The sequence below is a fragment of the Penicillium nucicola genome (genome assembly GCF_028828085.1).
Source record: "Penicillium nucicola strain IBT 29836 chromosome Unknown utg000005l, whole genome shotgun sequence".
In the NCBI taxonomy this organism is placed as follows: domain Eukaryota; kingdom Fungi; phylum Ascomycota; class Eurotiomycetes; order Eurotiales; family Aspergillaceae; genus Penicillium; species Penicillium nucicola.
This window is the reverse complement of record NW_026643129.1, coordinates 1301199-1316871: the sequence shown is the minus strand read 5'-3', so window position 1 is coordinate 1316871 and position 15673 is coordinate 1301199. Positions and strand designations below refer to the sequence as shown.

Here is a 15673-nt window from a genome sequence, read left to right as displayed (position 1 = left end):
AGAACACCAATTTGGCCGCATATGCCACTACCAACCGCGACTGGCAAGCAATTGCCGAGAGTCAACCCTTTCTAAGCATCAAGATTTAAACAAACAAGCGACTAGCAGAGTTTAAATAAGTATTATGGGACCGGTTATCATGGAGCCAAAGAAGAAGCCATATACGGAAATTCACCGTGGAGCTGGAGCCGCATCTAACGGGTGTGAGCGTGAATTACATACCCGTCACGCCATGTAGGAAATGAATGTTTGAACAGGATGGTGACGCCAAGGAGCCCGATTATGATTTAGATAGTCTTGGCTCCTACTAAGATGATATGGATGACACCCATCAAGGTATAAGACTGATTGATGTTGATCATTCCCTCACTAAATATCATAACTTTTAAAATGGTATGAAGGTTTAAAAAATTTGATCAATACTTGCTTTGGCCCCTCACAGAACCCTCCCCTTCTTTTTAGGAACTGGCTTATTTTCTGTACGGCCTTGTTGGGCGTTCGAACCAAGTTCTTGCTTCAACTGGATAGAAGCACCTACATAGCCATGAAGATAATATTTGGGCTCTCAAAGTTTAATTGAACTTGAATTGATTGATTGATATGCATCGGGGGATCCTTTAAAATCCTTAAATTCTTGAATTGTCCACAAGAAGCACATTTGGAAGAAGCAAACACCTTCACAATGTATGATTACGAATCGTGCTCGGCAATGTGCCCTCTAGTTTAGCCAATGAGCGTTCAAAAGTGGAGACATAGTGCTTTTTGAGGCTTGCTAGTGCAGTAGCCTCATGTATACCAGTCACAGACGATGCGAGTAGAAAGCTATTGTTTGATCGACTGCTATCTTAGCAGATATTATTTTGTTACTTGTTACAAAAGTCACCGGATAATAAAGTAATGTTTACATGTTACGCTCTACATGAGATAATTGGCAAGAATAACATACACGAGGCTTAGTTTAAACCCCGTGGAATAGTATACCGTTCCTTGTACGGCGGTCGGTCAGCAAACCTTGTCAGTTTGCTAGTTCTCCACCCTCATGGTGTACTTCGTTCTCTAATTGGGCACACGTGCCTCCATGCTATGCTAATCCACTAATCTCCTCGGCTTCCATTGCTTGCCCTGTGGAGCGTCCCATGAACTTGCAATGTTTTGACCGGTTGCGGCTTTCCTTCGAACAAAATTTAGTAGAATTTGAACATATAAGTTATCAGGTCAAGCTAGGCCGTCTGACACCATAGTCTGTAACCTATGGGTAATGTGAACTTCGTTAGGCGCCCAAACAGGTGCCGTAGAAGGGGGCAGCACTAGCGCTGACCTAGTGGGTACATGGAGCAGATTCACATGGGCCTTATAGCCCAAAAAAATCTAGCCAGCTCAGCTGCCCCTTGAAGCTGAGGGGTATTGTCTAGCTTTCTTGCATGCTATCGCTCTCTCACTCAAACTTAATTTTGGCAGCTTACATCCATCTACAAAGACAACCTATATCAGGCCACAAACCATGGAAAATAAAAACCAGATCTTCGATACTGTCAGCTGCACAGGACCCGATCCAGCGAACTCTTTCCTTCCGGCACTAGAGGGTTCATGTCAGGGACTCAGCCATAATAGCCACCTACTTGATACTGATTGGACTGGTCATTATCGGCCATCGCGTGAGTAAAACTGAAGAATATAGATACATGAGGATTGCTAACCTGTTGTATTTGCTGCTAGATGACAAAATTACAGCCCCGTTTTTCGAGATCGAGTCCGGTCTATCGACCTCAAAACATATATATCCGCTTAGATATGATACTCAAACGACACCAGAGGTCATGTCGGATAACCATGGGACACCGCATAACTGGTCCTCTATAGATTTGAATCTAGTGGCTCAGACCGGCCAAAATATCCAAAACGCAACGTTTAATCTAAACCCTACTCTTACTACCGAAGGTGGAACAGCCTGTCATGGCAAAGTTCTCAGCCGCAGCCATCATACATCGCGAAGCGGGAGTGAAGCTGCAACTGACGGACCGCGATACCAACGTTCTAAGCGAGTGTCCCATTACCGTATCGAAAAGAAGTACCGCACAAATATCAACGATAAGATTCGACTTTTGAACGAAATGCTCCCAGAAAATCTGCAATGTGCTCAGCTGTGTATGGATACGGAAAGGGAAGATATAAACATTGCTACCACTAAAAGTAAAGCGGCCGCAAAGCGCAGCAAGGGAGATGTACTATCTCTAGTCATTGACTATATTGTCTTCCTGCAAAAGAAGGACTTGTTGCAGAAGCAAAGAATTCAAGATTTGGAAGACTGCCTTTGGACATCAAAGCACTGGAGTTTTGAATGAAGTTTCTTTCCGAATATTGGTAATAAATGTTGCACAGCAGAAATCAAATCATGTCCCCCATCCTTCGAATTAATCAGTTCTTGCCAATGTGAGTAGATATCTGCTTACAGCTTATCCTTGGTGTCCAAATTTGAACCATTGCCATTCGCATAATTCCCATCCTTGCTTTTTCCAACATGCACCAATCGACTCTTCAAAGTCAGCTTGTCCACAAAAGCAGTCAGTGATGAGCTCTGCATTATATCAAAGAGGGAACATTCAGCCTCCAAAGTGGACACAATCCAGTTTCGCAGCTCCACAGCAATAAGGGAATCCACGCCAATGTCTGTCAGAGCCATTGAAGGGTCGATCTCAGTTTCAAGGCGCCCGAATTCCTTAGCCAGTCTGTTCACAAGTACGTTGTTGATGATTTCCTGCGCATCAGAAACTGTCCGGGCTTCTGAAAGTAGGGCTCTAGTATGCGTAACTGTGCTGACTGCTGCTACGCCACCATGACTTGATGCCATAGCGAAGTCATCCACGCGCTCCAAAGGTAAAAACCGGATATCATGATTCCAAAATTCAGCTGATGTGGAACGGATGAACTCTGGTGGAATGGCTGTGATGATCTGACTGGACTTGGGAGTCCGACGAGGATTTTGAATAGCCGACTCAACTAGACGAATAACCATGTCGTCGTTGAGAACTCGTGGTCCAATTCTTTCAAGATGACTGGCTAGATTCACATTCTCTGCTTGTGCAAGAACTCCAACTGATTTTACCATTCCAAGATCAATTGACACCCCCGGTAGCCCAAGAGATGCTCGATGACGGGCTAATGCATCTTGGAACGTGCTACCGGCGGCATAGTTGGCCTGGCCAATGTTACCTGCCAGCCCACTGAGACTGGAAAGCATGACAAAGAACTCAAGTGGGGAAGAAGGAACGAGTTCGTGCAGATTCCAGCTTCCCTGCACCTTACTTTGGATGACAGTGGCATAGTCCGCATGAGACATGTCTTCGCAAATTGAATCCTGTAAGAACTTAGTCAGTACACAGCTGATAGCATTCCGACTTTGACAACATACCCTGAGCACCATTGCTCCCTGAATAACACCCTTGATCGGTGGTAGTGAACTGGCACATTCCACGAGAGCTTTGGTCAGTTCAATCTTGTTTGCTACATCGCAGCTTTTCAAAATCACGTTTGCGCCCTCTGCGATCAAACTTTCCACAAATAGTTGATTTTCAAATGAAGAAGAGCCTGCTGAACGAGACATGAGAATGAGATGACGTGCGCCTCTGTTTACCAAGGCACGCGCAAGCAGTTTTCCTATGCCACCCAGACCCCCGACAATAAGATAACTTCCCTCAGATGACAAGGAAGGAGCTTTCGTTGGCGGAAGGACCTAAGTCGTTGATGAGTATTTTGGCGAGCAAGCCTGTTGAATGCGTAGCGTATCTTACTCACCTTCACAATATCTCCTTCGACAGGCCGCAGAACAATCTTGCCCATATGTGTCCCCTTCTGCATAACACGGAACGCCGACTCCAGATCTGTCATAGTATAATCAACAATGGGACTGACGGGTCCAATCTTTCGTTGCGCCACCATCACCGCAATATTGGGAAGGATGTTAAAGACCAGATGAGGACAGTGATCATACTTGGCCCACAAATCAACCGAGAAAAATGATATGCAGCGTCCAAATGGTGCCAACGAGATATTGTTATCCTCTTCAATGTTTTGCGTGCCAATCTCAATAAAACGTCCGAAGGGAGCAATGCAACTTAGTGAGGCTCGAAGAAGGGCACCAGCCAAAGAGTTGAGAATGACATCGACTCCCCTTCCAGCAGTATAGGTCAGGATATCATCGACAAAGGAAGCATCGTGGCTGGAGAAAATTCGATCGAGTGGAATACCATATGTATCACGTATGAACTTGCGTTTCTCTGTTGATCCCACAGTCACGAATATCTCAGCTCCGATACTCTGTGCCATCATGATAGCAGATTGTCCTACACCTCCACTGCCAGAGTGAATGAGAACTGACTCCTTGGGTTGAAGATGTGCAAGTTCAAAGAGACTGTGATACGCTGCACAATGTGCCATGGCCAGAGAGGCACCCTCCTCGAAAGTCATCCATTCTGGCAGACGAGCAACCCCATTGACATGGACACAAACCTTTGTAGCAAAGCATCCGGGAGTGAGAGTATAAACTCGATCACCAATTTTGAATCCTTGAGCTGTAGCCTTGGAACCTACTCGAGTCAAAACACCACTACATTCAAAGCCCATACGGTCCTCCTGGATCTGACCAAGAGCAACCATAAGATCTCGCGAATTGAGTCCGTACGCCATCGGCTTGAGCTCAACAAAGTCTTCTGGTAAGGGTTCATCAGGACGAAGATCCTCAACAAAGGTCAGATTCTGAAGCAATCCAGGCGCAGTAGATGCGAGCTTCAAATGCTGACCTTCCTCCACGTAGGCTCTTGGTTCCGGTATTTGACGCGAGATAGAAGTCGCCAAGTGATCGTTTTGCATAGTGTCCTCATAAATCCGTGGGATTTGCAGAACTCCCGAGCGAACCGCATATTCAAGCTCTGGTAGATTCGGGCTCCTGAGTGACCGAGTTAAGATGACCCTAAGCACACGAGTGATGTGATGAGCCGTCTCAGAGCTCCAAAGGCACTCCTTTGGATCAAGATCCAGCGAAGCATTTTGTTTCCATCCTCTTTCGTGTCGCAAGGTCCGCAGCAATCCGTGATGAAGACTAGAAAATGGATTTGGGCAATCAATTTGAGCACCCCTGGAAACCCAAAGAACACCCAAGTATCGGGAAAACACGAACTTGAGGTTTTCAAGCTGCTCTGGGGTGATTTGATCTAGCAAGGTTGTCTCCAAATAACCTAGGAATACTACAAACGAAGATGGATCATCTAACGCTTTGATTTCGCTGAGGACATGAGCCGTCACGTTGATGGGCCCGAACCTTTCCGTAATAGACCTTGAGAGCCGCTGCAGCCAATCTGTGGGGACGGTGGGCTGGGAGTAAACGATTGCCACATTGGATATCTGGCCCGAAGTCTCTTTAAATGGAGCAGTTGCCAGCGTGATGCTCGATAAGAGGTAACTATTCCTTTCTGGACGTGAGTGGCTCATGGAAATATCCTCAAAACCAGCACGCTGGAGGGTGTTCGTCCATTGCTGGGAAGGCAAACTGGTCTTTTCGATCTCGAAAGTTTCTATATAATCATTGTGCTGTCAGTCATAACACAAGATCTGTCTGACAAGTAAAGAATGCTTACTTTTCCAAGCCGGAAGCGTCTCATACACCATGCGCATATCAACCCGGTCAAGAGGTGGTCCCCACACCAGAAGCCGTCCATTACCATTCAAAAGAGTTCGTACATGGACCATTGATTGTTGGAGATCTTTGGCCAGAAATACCTGAGGTGATGCAATTATCAGGTCATAGCAATTCATCTCAAAGCCTTGTTCTGTGGGATCTGTATCAACGTCATATCGCTTGAATACCACCCGATCTGCACTCTCCTCAGATCTAAGGTTGTCGACATACTCCGTGGAGGGATCAGTGACATCGTATCTTCCACAGAAGACACCATTATTTGGCATTTCACCGAGAAGCTTCAAAACAATACGTGTGCATTCACCTTCACCCGCGCCAATTTCCAGCAGCCGAGCGCTGGGATTCTTATGGAGAAGTAGCTCAACCGTTTGCTGGACTTGAAGGCCACACTCCTTCATACTCAATGGCTCTCTCATGTAAATTTTATGCATGAGCTCTGCCGGATCGACTTTTCCTGTTAGAATATCCGGAAGATTTTGTCCCATTTGATGGACAAGTCTGCTCTCCACACTATCCTCAAAAATGCGATTAGCCCAGAGCTTGCTCATGTTGTGCTTCACCGTATCTTTCATCCACTGAGCATATTGGAAATACTCAGTGCTTGGACCAGCCTCTATCTCTAGGGTCAGAACCGCTTCAGCCATGTAGGTTAGTGCAGTTGTCTGAAGATTCTTAGCCGAGATCTGGCTCTCTGTCAACTCGGATTGAGGCGTAGGTGATAGGCCGGAGGCCATTAATAAACCGAAATCAGGCTTCCAACTCATAGAGAAACACCATTTGTCTGATATAGACTGACTGTGGGTGACCGATCCTCCAACTGATTGACAAAATAGACCTTGCATTATAAGAGTAGGAGACTCTCCAAATTCACTTGGGGTAGAGCTTCCTTCATTGTAGACGGTTGCAGAGGATTCAAAGCCATTTGGCTTCACATGGTCGAGTCGCGAGTGCATTTTGAACAAATGATCTGGTTCACTGCTGATGTCCGCCGAAATGTATAAAAAAGAGATAGACTTCGGTACTGCTGCATTGCCTTCTTGGGAACAAGTCGAAGGAAGGGTATGAGACATGGCCTGGAACATTGTATCAAGTGTGGTTGGGTGTATGACATGGTCTTGTTGGTAGTTGCATGGCATGATCGCCTTAGTATCAGGCACTCGCATGACGGTGATGGAACGTTTGTTTCCTTTCCGGGTAGTCAACTGATTTTTGAACATAGGACCGTAGCTCAGACCGATTTCTTGGAGACTTTGATAAGTCTCATCGACGCTTACTGAAGGCCAGAGACTGCTCTGATCCCAGTCATTGGCACATTTATATGCCCCTTCATCGTGCAAACTGAAAGTCTTGGAGCTAGGTGTGATGGCTGCAATGCGCCCCTCGCAATGAAGGATCCACTTCCCTGTAGAATGCAATGACTGGATGTGAAAGTCTTTCCAGCCTTGAGCAGAATGGATACGGTCAACACAGGATCGTAGTGAGATGCGAACATCGATCCCCTCGTCGTCATTCTCCAGGACCAAGGCGCGGGCAATGTCAATATTTTCAAGCTTATATCCTACAATGTGTGCTTCATTCTGCACCGATTGTCGCAGGGCTTCAATGGCCATCGCAATGTATCCCGCAGCTGGATACACAATACTTGATTGGACGACATGATCACGCACCCATGGGATATCCCGTGGGCGAATGATATGGCGCCAGGTTGGGGTCAACGGAGAGAAATCAGCAGTTGGGCGTCCGAGAAGATCATGAGGTAGAACATTTCGATCTCGAGCGAATTTGCTCAAACGAGATTCCCACCAGTATTGTGTCTGGTGGTTCCAGGGGTATGGAGGAAGGTCTCTCAGGATTTGCAAGCCCCGAGGACGACCATGAGGAAAGTTGACAGCACCGAGATCTATTGGGTATCCTTGCTGGATAAGCTTGCAAACCATGACCTGCATACTACTAACAGCACTCTGCCCCCTTATGAGACATGACGCGTACGTGATTTTTGTGTCTTTCAAGTCGGGTGCCGCAAGGCACTGGCGGATAGGACCTCCCAGTGCTGCATGAGGTCCGACTTCAATGATCACATCAATAGAGGAGGCATTGTTCTGGGTTTCGTCGACACACATATGACGCAGGGAAGAAACGAATTCCACGGGCTGGATAGCGTTGCGCACCCAATGAGCTGGATCGGTAACTTCTCCTATCTGATTCATCCGGCGGCCTGTTGTAGATGAGGAGAAGTTGATAAGATCTTTGGTTTTTGCAACCGAAGTTACCCAGGGAGCCATGGCCTCCAGATAGGGCTCGGTAATGGGCTTCACCAAATGCGAATGATACCCAGCAGTGACCTTGAGACGACGGGCAAATATATTCTCCGCTACAAGCATGGCCTCAAGATCAAGAAGAGCTGGAGTGTCGCCTGAAACTGTGACACTGACAGGACTGTTCACACAACCCACAACTAATACGCCAGACTTGATGCGTGAGATCCTCTGTTGTGCGTCTTCACGACCCAGGCCAACGGCAATCATACCGCCACTATCATGGAGCAGATGCACCAGGCGAGTAGTAAGATCACCTCGATAGTAAACAATTGCCAAGGCATACTTGAGGTCAATATATCCGGCAGCATAAGCAGCACTAACTTCGCCGCTGGAGTGTCCAGTAACTCCGGTGGGATGAACACCCCAGGACCTGAGAAGATCGACCAGGGCCATTTGAACGGACGCAACAAGTGGAAGACTGTAATCAACCTCATTAATGTGACTAGAAGATTCACTCCGCATGAGCTCCTCGATCAAGGACCAGGGTACACCGAACTCATATAAATATTCCTGGGCGCGGATGAGGGTGTCTCTGAACACAGGGTACAGCCCGATAAGCTCTCTTCCCATCGCATACCACTGAGCGCCCTGCCCAGTGAACACGAATCCCAAACGAGGAACACGAGATGATCTTGCTGGAGCGATCGAAGGCTGTATTTGCGGCATAGTCCTGTCCAGTGATGCTACAAGAGCTTCCAAAGTGGATGCCACACATGCTAAAGTCCAAGGGAAACGAGATCGCTTTTCCCCCAAAGTGAATGCCAGCTTATCAAGATTGTGCTCCCAGCCCTGGGTATTGATAGTAGTCAAGTATTCGAAGAGGTGGTTACGCATAATTTCCAGCGCATGCTTATCCTTTGCACTCAAGACGAAAATGCGAGGCCTGTCATCAAGCTCAGAACACTCATTGGGAAGGACTTCATTATCATTTTCCGGAAGGAGATACTGTGGGTGCTCGATGATTGCATGGGCATTGGCTCCTCCGTAGCCAAAGTTATTAACAGAGGCTCGACGTAGACTATGTAGTGGCCATTCACAAAGAGAGAGTGGAACCTAAACGAGCAATCATAAGCGACTTACTAAAGGCATATATTGGCACCATCGACTCACCTGGATCTTGAGGTCTTTGAATGGGATATTAGGATTTGGAGTCTCATAGTTTAAGTGCGGCGGTATCAAACCCTTCTCCAAGGCCATTACAACCTTGATAACGCCTGCTAATCCGCTTGTTGCTTCTGTGTGTCCAATATTGGTCTTCACAGATCCTACCAGCACGGGGTCTTCCGCTATCCTGTGTTTTCCAAACACCTTCCCAACTGCAGTAGCTTCTGTCAGATCGCCAGTTTGGGTTCCAGTTCCGTGCGTTTCAACATAGCCTGTATCGACGGGGTCCAGCCCACTAGCCTGGTAGCATGCTTTCATAAGCTCTGCTTGTGCATCCGCGCTCGGTGACGTTATCGTAGTTGTTTTACCATCTTGATTGATGCCTGTATTTCGAATGACAGCTCGCACAGCGTCACCGTCCCGAACGGCATCTGCCAAAGGCTTGAGGATGATACTTGCAATGCCATCTCCACGGCCATACCCATCGGCACGAGAATCAAAAGCGAAGCATTTTCCTTCTCTGGAGAAAATCCTTCATTCCCATTATGATAAAATCAGCCTTCTTTCCAAGTAAGGAGAAACCTCGAACGAGGAATACATACCCTAGTTTTGTGCCTGCGATAAACATGTCTGGATTCAACAAGATACCTGAACCTCCCACTACTGCCATCTTCGATTCTCCAGTACGCAAGCTTTGACATGCCAGATGCAAAAGCGTCAAAGATGTTGAACAGCCTGTGTCAACCATGACACTGGGTCCCCTCAGGTCGTAAAAGTGTGAGACTCGGTTAGCAACCATGGCTGCTCCATTTCCAGTCACGAAATAGGCGTTATTAACACTGATGGGATCCCGCATATGATTATCGTGATTGTCGCGGAAGGAGGTCCCCGCAAAGACAGACACATTTGTTCCTGCAACTTGTTCAATGGGAAGACCGGCATTTTCAAGTGCTTCATAAACAGTCTCGAGTTGCAGGCGGACCTCTGGGTCCATTGTCTATAGAGTATTAGGGATTGATCCAGCGGAATAAGTTAGGGCTCGCTCGCCTTGGCAACGTCTGCCGAAAAGTTGAAGAACGACGCATCAAAATTTCTAATATCTTCGTGCAGATAATGTGCTCCTTTGACATATGACTACGAGTTTCAATTTTTCAGTATCAATTTGTTATTGAGATTCGGAGCTGTAAAAAGACTTACTGTTCCGATGTGGCCTTGATCTGGGTGATACCATGCCTCGGCATGAAACCTTTCTGTTTTGATTGGTGACCACGCACTACGACCATTGGCAATAAGATCCCATAATTTCTCTGGATTGGTCGCATCGCCCGGGAAGCGACAGCCCATACCAATGATTGCAATGGGCATTGGAGATGCCTCCATATCGCTGTTAGGGGTTGGTGCGCCGATGCTTGTGGACATCGAGTCATCCGGTGAGTACCCTCTGGAAGACATTCTGCTTCATTGAATATATGTAAAGCAATGAGGAATGACGGTAAAGGTTCGGAGATTTTCCCCACAAGAATCGAAGTCTTTATAGACCCATGAACAACGAGAGGTCTGACAGACAATGGGAGATCTAACATTTCAGCCAAGACTTTTCACCTCGGTGAACACTGCAGTTTGCATGAAGAGATGCAAGATTACCTGCATGAACACGGGCTAGGTGGGTCAATCTAGAGTCCTATTCGAAGGCTTTGAAGCGCTGGCCTGGGTAGTGGTACCACCTCGAAAGGCCACCAATAATAGCGTGAAAACGACACCACACTAGATATAGTTCAAAGTCTTGGTATCCGCAAATATTGCTAGTTCTCTAACTTTTATCCAGTTATTCGAAAGCTCAGCTGTCTCTGCCCTCGTATTTTCTGGAAATGGTGGCGCAGTTGTGTTGGCCCCCGTAAGATTGACTGCTCGGTCCTCGCCGAGAGAAACCTGCCCAGATGGTCATGAGGAGTACATGTCCTCAAAGCACTGTATACTGTGCATATATTCTAATAGAAGACAAAACATAAGTTAAATTATGTAAAATGTACTGAATTCGATTCGCAAAAGCGAGTTTCTTCATCTATGTAAATTATTTCTAGTAAAGAAGATGAGCACTTCTCTAGTTATATGCGTACCTACACAAGAACTTTCAGAGAAAAGCTTTGATGATCAAGGTTTACCGTTCAATAAATCATTCAGGATAATCTCTCAAATCACCAAGTGTAGTAAAAGACCTTGCAAAGCGCATCCCTGCAGCATTTCTCTTCTCAAATGTGTCCCCACCTTTTGCAGCCAGGGAAATCTTCTCCTTGAGAGAAACATACGGGGGAACTGTAACGCGATCTAACTTGAAGCAGTATTTCGTGATCGCAGACGCGATAATCCGAGTCCGAGTGCGACCTTTATCTCCAAGTTCGCCCGCGAAATACCTAGTACAATCAGCCTGGCGACTGCTGCCAGAAGTGAAAAAATCGCTTAAAATATAAAGCCATTTCTCGTCCCAGCAAAGTACCTGCGACCGCACCTCGTAGGCTTGGAAGGGGGCGACGGCCTGATAAAACGTGCAAGCCGTGCCACCCATAGCCATGCGCCTTCTGCCATGTAATGAAAGCCAATCCGGACACAACGAGAAAAGTAATCTGAGTCTGCTCTCATCTAAATCGGCAAAGTAGCTGGAGTTGGTCTTGTGCATTTGGATGTCGAGCTCAAATATCGGAACTCGAGATGATAAAACGTCTGGTTGAAAAAGCGGATACCGGGACTTTTTGAATAGGAATTTTCCGGTGATTATGATATATAAGACTCGAAGCTATTCTTGCATCATTATTCTCAAATCTATCGACTGTTTAGGTGTGGACTTACATGCCACATTCCCGGCATACACTTGAGGGTGGGCCCAAAGAAGGCCAATGCTGCTCCTGCAGCACATCCATATAGGGCGACAGATATTTTGATGTCAATATTCCAAAGAGAACAATGAAGTCAGCTAGCTATTATGCCAGGTTGGTTGACAAAAAGTGCGAGATAAACTTGTAACTAACGGCGTTTACTTCGTAGTAGAGCCGGTGGTACAACCCCAAAGCTTCCCAGAATACCACCACCTCCTTGTATTCTGTTTCTTTAGTTATTATTACAAGGCTAGTTACCTGGCTCAATCTTCTCGATGAGAATATATTAGTAGTACTACGGCAGCTGAAGATCGTTCACAGGCGAGTATTCTCACTATACGATGATTGTGATGCATGGTCAATATTGGCCACCGTTGATGTTCGGTAGAAATCTTCATTCGGGTGGAAGAAAGAGACATTGTCTCGGTGGAATCAAAAGTTCCCGTCATTAATTGCTTTGATGACCTCTTTGATAGTTAGGACAGCCAACTAGTGGTGATGGCAGTACTAACCTTTTGGTCCGGACTCTGAAGCATTGGTATCTTCAGATTTCGCTCTTTATCACATGCAAACCTCGGCACACTAGCCGTATATTTGCAATAAAAATTAAGCTGCAAGTCATTGCAGAAGTTTCTGCTATCATTATAGCCAAGAAACTCCCCAATCTGGCCGATTCTAACATCGTTGCGAACATCGGGTGATACGAGTTTGTAACGGCGAGCTCTGCTACCACGCCTCAGCAAACCCATGTCTCGCCAAAATCATGATCATACCCCCGGCGTGGCAGTATCTCACGCCTTGAAAATGACAAGCCACCTCTAAGACAAAGAGCGACGTGAGATGCCGTGCCATAGGTTGAAAGCTGTCGCTTAAGCCATTCCTAAATTTCATTCGCTTCGTTCATGGATCAAATTCGACTAGAGGCTCTCTAAAGATTTCGTATTAGATTGCACCAATTATGCAAGTTCTTCCTTATCACTTAAATCATATTCGCTTTTCTCTTCATCGGGGACTTTTCGTCTCTTCCATTCACAAAGCAACTTCCAGAGCCCTCTGCTTCCCTTGGATTGTGCATAAAAGAGGATAACAGTGAATATCGTTAGTGGCACTGATACTGCCCATATCGTCCAGAAAGATGGTGAAATATCTACTGTGTGAGAGTTGTCATTGAGATAAAAGAATGGTGTGCTAAAGAATGTCTGCAATTTATATATTAGTATCTTCTTGCAGGAAACAATTACCGCCAGAATTTGGGGCTTACTGCCACGGCCGTGCAAGGGAGAAATATCATGGTGAGAACTGCAATTCGCTTCATTACAGCACTGTCGCCTTTCATGACCCTTGAATCGGTCTGAGTAACCAGGTTAAAGGCCTAAAGATAATGTCAATTTTTATTTCTTCTAACATCGTCGATGAAGACAGAGCTCATGTATTAGACATACCAAGTTGATCGTGCTCTGCGTCCTTCTTTCCATGCTTTGTAGTCTTAAGTCTGTGGAACTGATGGTCACTTTACGATAACGAAAATCCGCCTGTGCTGACTCGACAGAGGGTGTAATCCGCCCAGAGGCTTTGATCAGTCGCTCGTGTTGGCATATCATCGCATCCAAAGTCACGGTAATAGCTTCAATGGCCTCTCGAAGGTAGATTTGGGTTCTCTGAATCATGTGTAGTCCGGGAAAGTCCAAGTCCATGTCAGCCAACTCCGAATCTCCCTTAGCCAGATGGAGAACCTTCTACATATACCGAATTAGTGACTACCTTGAGATGGCTCTGATCGGAAAATGGGGTACTTGCCATCTCTTCCTGGGTAAAAACCTTTGCAACATTCCAGACAAGTTCATCAATTCTCTCATATAGACCTTCGAAAACAACATTGAATAGACAGTACGGTTCATTGAGAATCTGTTCATATGAGATGTTCTTGGAGATTGCTTTGAATTTCTCATACAGTGACCAATCGGCACCGAATGCAATCAAAGTGACTGCTGGAGTATCACCGTTGTGTTTCACCATGCAAAATGCAGACCGAACCCAGCCAAAGTCTCCTTGGCTGATCTCCTTCTTGCCTTGTTGGTTTCCGTTCGTAATTTTGTAAACGCCGTTTTGCTCCTCGATGGGAACGTTCTTGCACAGAAAGTGAAACCAGATGTCTTTTTGATTAGCGAATGATACACAAGATGTCAGAAATAACATACAGCTATCTTTTCCATCTTCTTCAGCAGTGCCAAATGAGCAAGCAACGTTTCGTAACCTCTCCGAGATAAAGGCGCCCGGGATAGAGTAGTGTTTATATACCGCTAGTATATCTCGCCCTTGGTCTGCATATGGATAATCGATCGGTAAAAATCTGTGTAGTTGGTAAGCAGCTGCTTTCACTGGGTGTCACTGCAGTGGTAGTTCTACATGATTCGAAGGGGACAAGAGACTCGCTGAGAGAGCTCGGCTATCGTGAATGGAGCCATCTCCAATCCCATGCCTCCATCTTCTCATGTTAGTTACGCACAATCTCGGAACGGCTTGTTTGGCTTACCTGTCCACCATTCGAAGCCAAGATACTTCCAGGCTGGATATTCCTCATCGAGATTTTGTCTGGTGCGCCTCTCAAATTCTTCATAGTACAGTTCGTTCAAACTCGTCCGCATCATCATACTTTCGTATATTTTCAGTCCAAGTAATGCTACAGCCTTCGAAGGTTGGAGGGAAAATAAGGCTTTGTGTTACTAAATTCCGAGCTTCGTTGGAAGGGATGTCGCAACTCCCAAAAAGTAATTGCACAGATACATCATCTTCAAATTTGATAAAATCTCTTGGTTATGGTCAAACAGCATGTGTAGCGAAGATGCTGGTTCCAAGCTACTACAGGGTCTCTTGAAACCGCCCCAAAAGTACGGGTATCCGAACACGGCGGCTATAAGATTTGTTTTATCCCCTGCATGCCTGATTGGTTTATAAAGAAAGATTTTGTGTCAGAGTGTGGGGTGGATCTTTTATTTTTGACTTAATAGAAAATTTGTGGCAACATTCTGCATCATTTTGAGGTGCGTGCGGCTTTCGTTTGGATGAGAATTCGTTAGGCGCTGTTCATCGTCATGCAGTAACTTAGCGCTCGAGTGTTCCGTACGTATTATCATCGCGCGCAGCTAATTCCGTGTTGGGAAATATGTCCGGTAGCCTCAGCCTCAGCCCCGATCCCATGCATAAGAAAAGTCGGGCGTTTACTGGCCGCGCATATCTTGCAGGATGCGCAACAACACGGCCATGAGTAGACCTTGGCGGCATTACCCCCAATAGCAAGCTGTATCTCATCCCATCAATACAGATCCTTTGATCATTATCCCACTTGACTCAACTCTGAAACTATGGATATTTATAAAGCACAAGCATAAGAATATAAGCGCCTTTGCTGGGTTCGATCAGCTAAATTCGGCCACATCTCGTTGGCCAAAGAATCTAGATCGAGCTATATACTCAACGGAACATTGATACAAATCAAGAGAAGTTATATAAATGAATGTTTCGTCCGCCTTTCTCGTTCATACGGAACAATTATCTTTCTCAACGAATCAAATACATAATACGAGCCACACTACTTAGTCTTGCTCCAGAAGAATATCCGTGAATTCAGACATGGTAAAAAGCGCCCCCCCCCTCGAATCTAGCGTCCCTCACTAACAAGATGCAACTCA

General features: G+C 46.0%; 3 protein-coding genes across 3 annotated transcripts; 1 reads left to right on the top strand and 2 right to left on the bottom strand.

Moving 5' to 3' along the window:
• Positions 1-1817: 1817 nt before the first annotated feature.
• Positions 1818-2342, top strand: N7511_005568 (helix-loop-helix DNA-binding domain-containing protein; the record flags this gene model as incomplete). Its single annotated transcript, XM_057127945.1, has 1 exon — positions 1818-2342. One exon carries the CDS (start codon positions 1818-1820, stop codon positions 2340-2342), a length of 525 nt encoding a protein of 174 aa, XP_056984462.1.
• Positions 2343-2446: 104 nt separating this feature from the next.
• On the bottom strand, positions 2447-10566 carry N7511_005567 (type I polyketide synthase; the record flags this gene model as incomplete). Its single annotated transcript, XM_057127944.1, has 8 exons — positions 2447-3355; positions 3410-3730; positions 3793-5567; positions 5631-9063; positions 9121-9634; positions 9717-10111; positions 10162-10248; positions 10312-10566. The coding sequence occupies 8 exons, from the start codon at positions 10564-10566 to the stop codon at positions 2447-2449; spliced, it is 7689 nt and encodes a 2562-aa protein (XP_056984461.1).
• A 2655-nt stretch (positions 10567-13221) lies between these two features.
• Positions 13222-14635, bottom strand: N7511_005566 (uncharacterized protein; the record flags this gene model as incomplete). The annotated part of the gene is given in 5 exon segments (XM_057127943.1): positions 13222-13356; positions 13427-13720; positions 13731-14137; positions 14183-14305; positions 14518-14635. The coding sequence occupies 5 exon segments, from the start codon at positions 14633-14635 to the stop codon at positions 13222-13224; spliced, it is 1077 nt and encodes a 358-aa protein (XP_056984460.1).
• Between the last annotated feature and the right edge of the window lie 1038 nt (positions 14636-15673).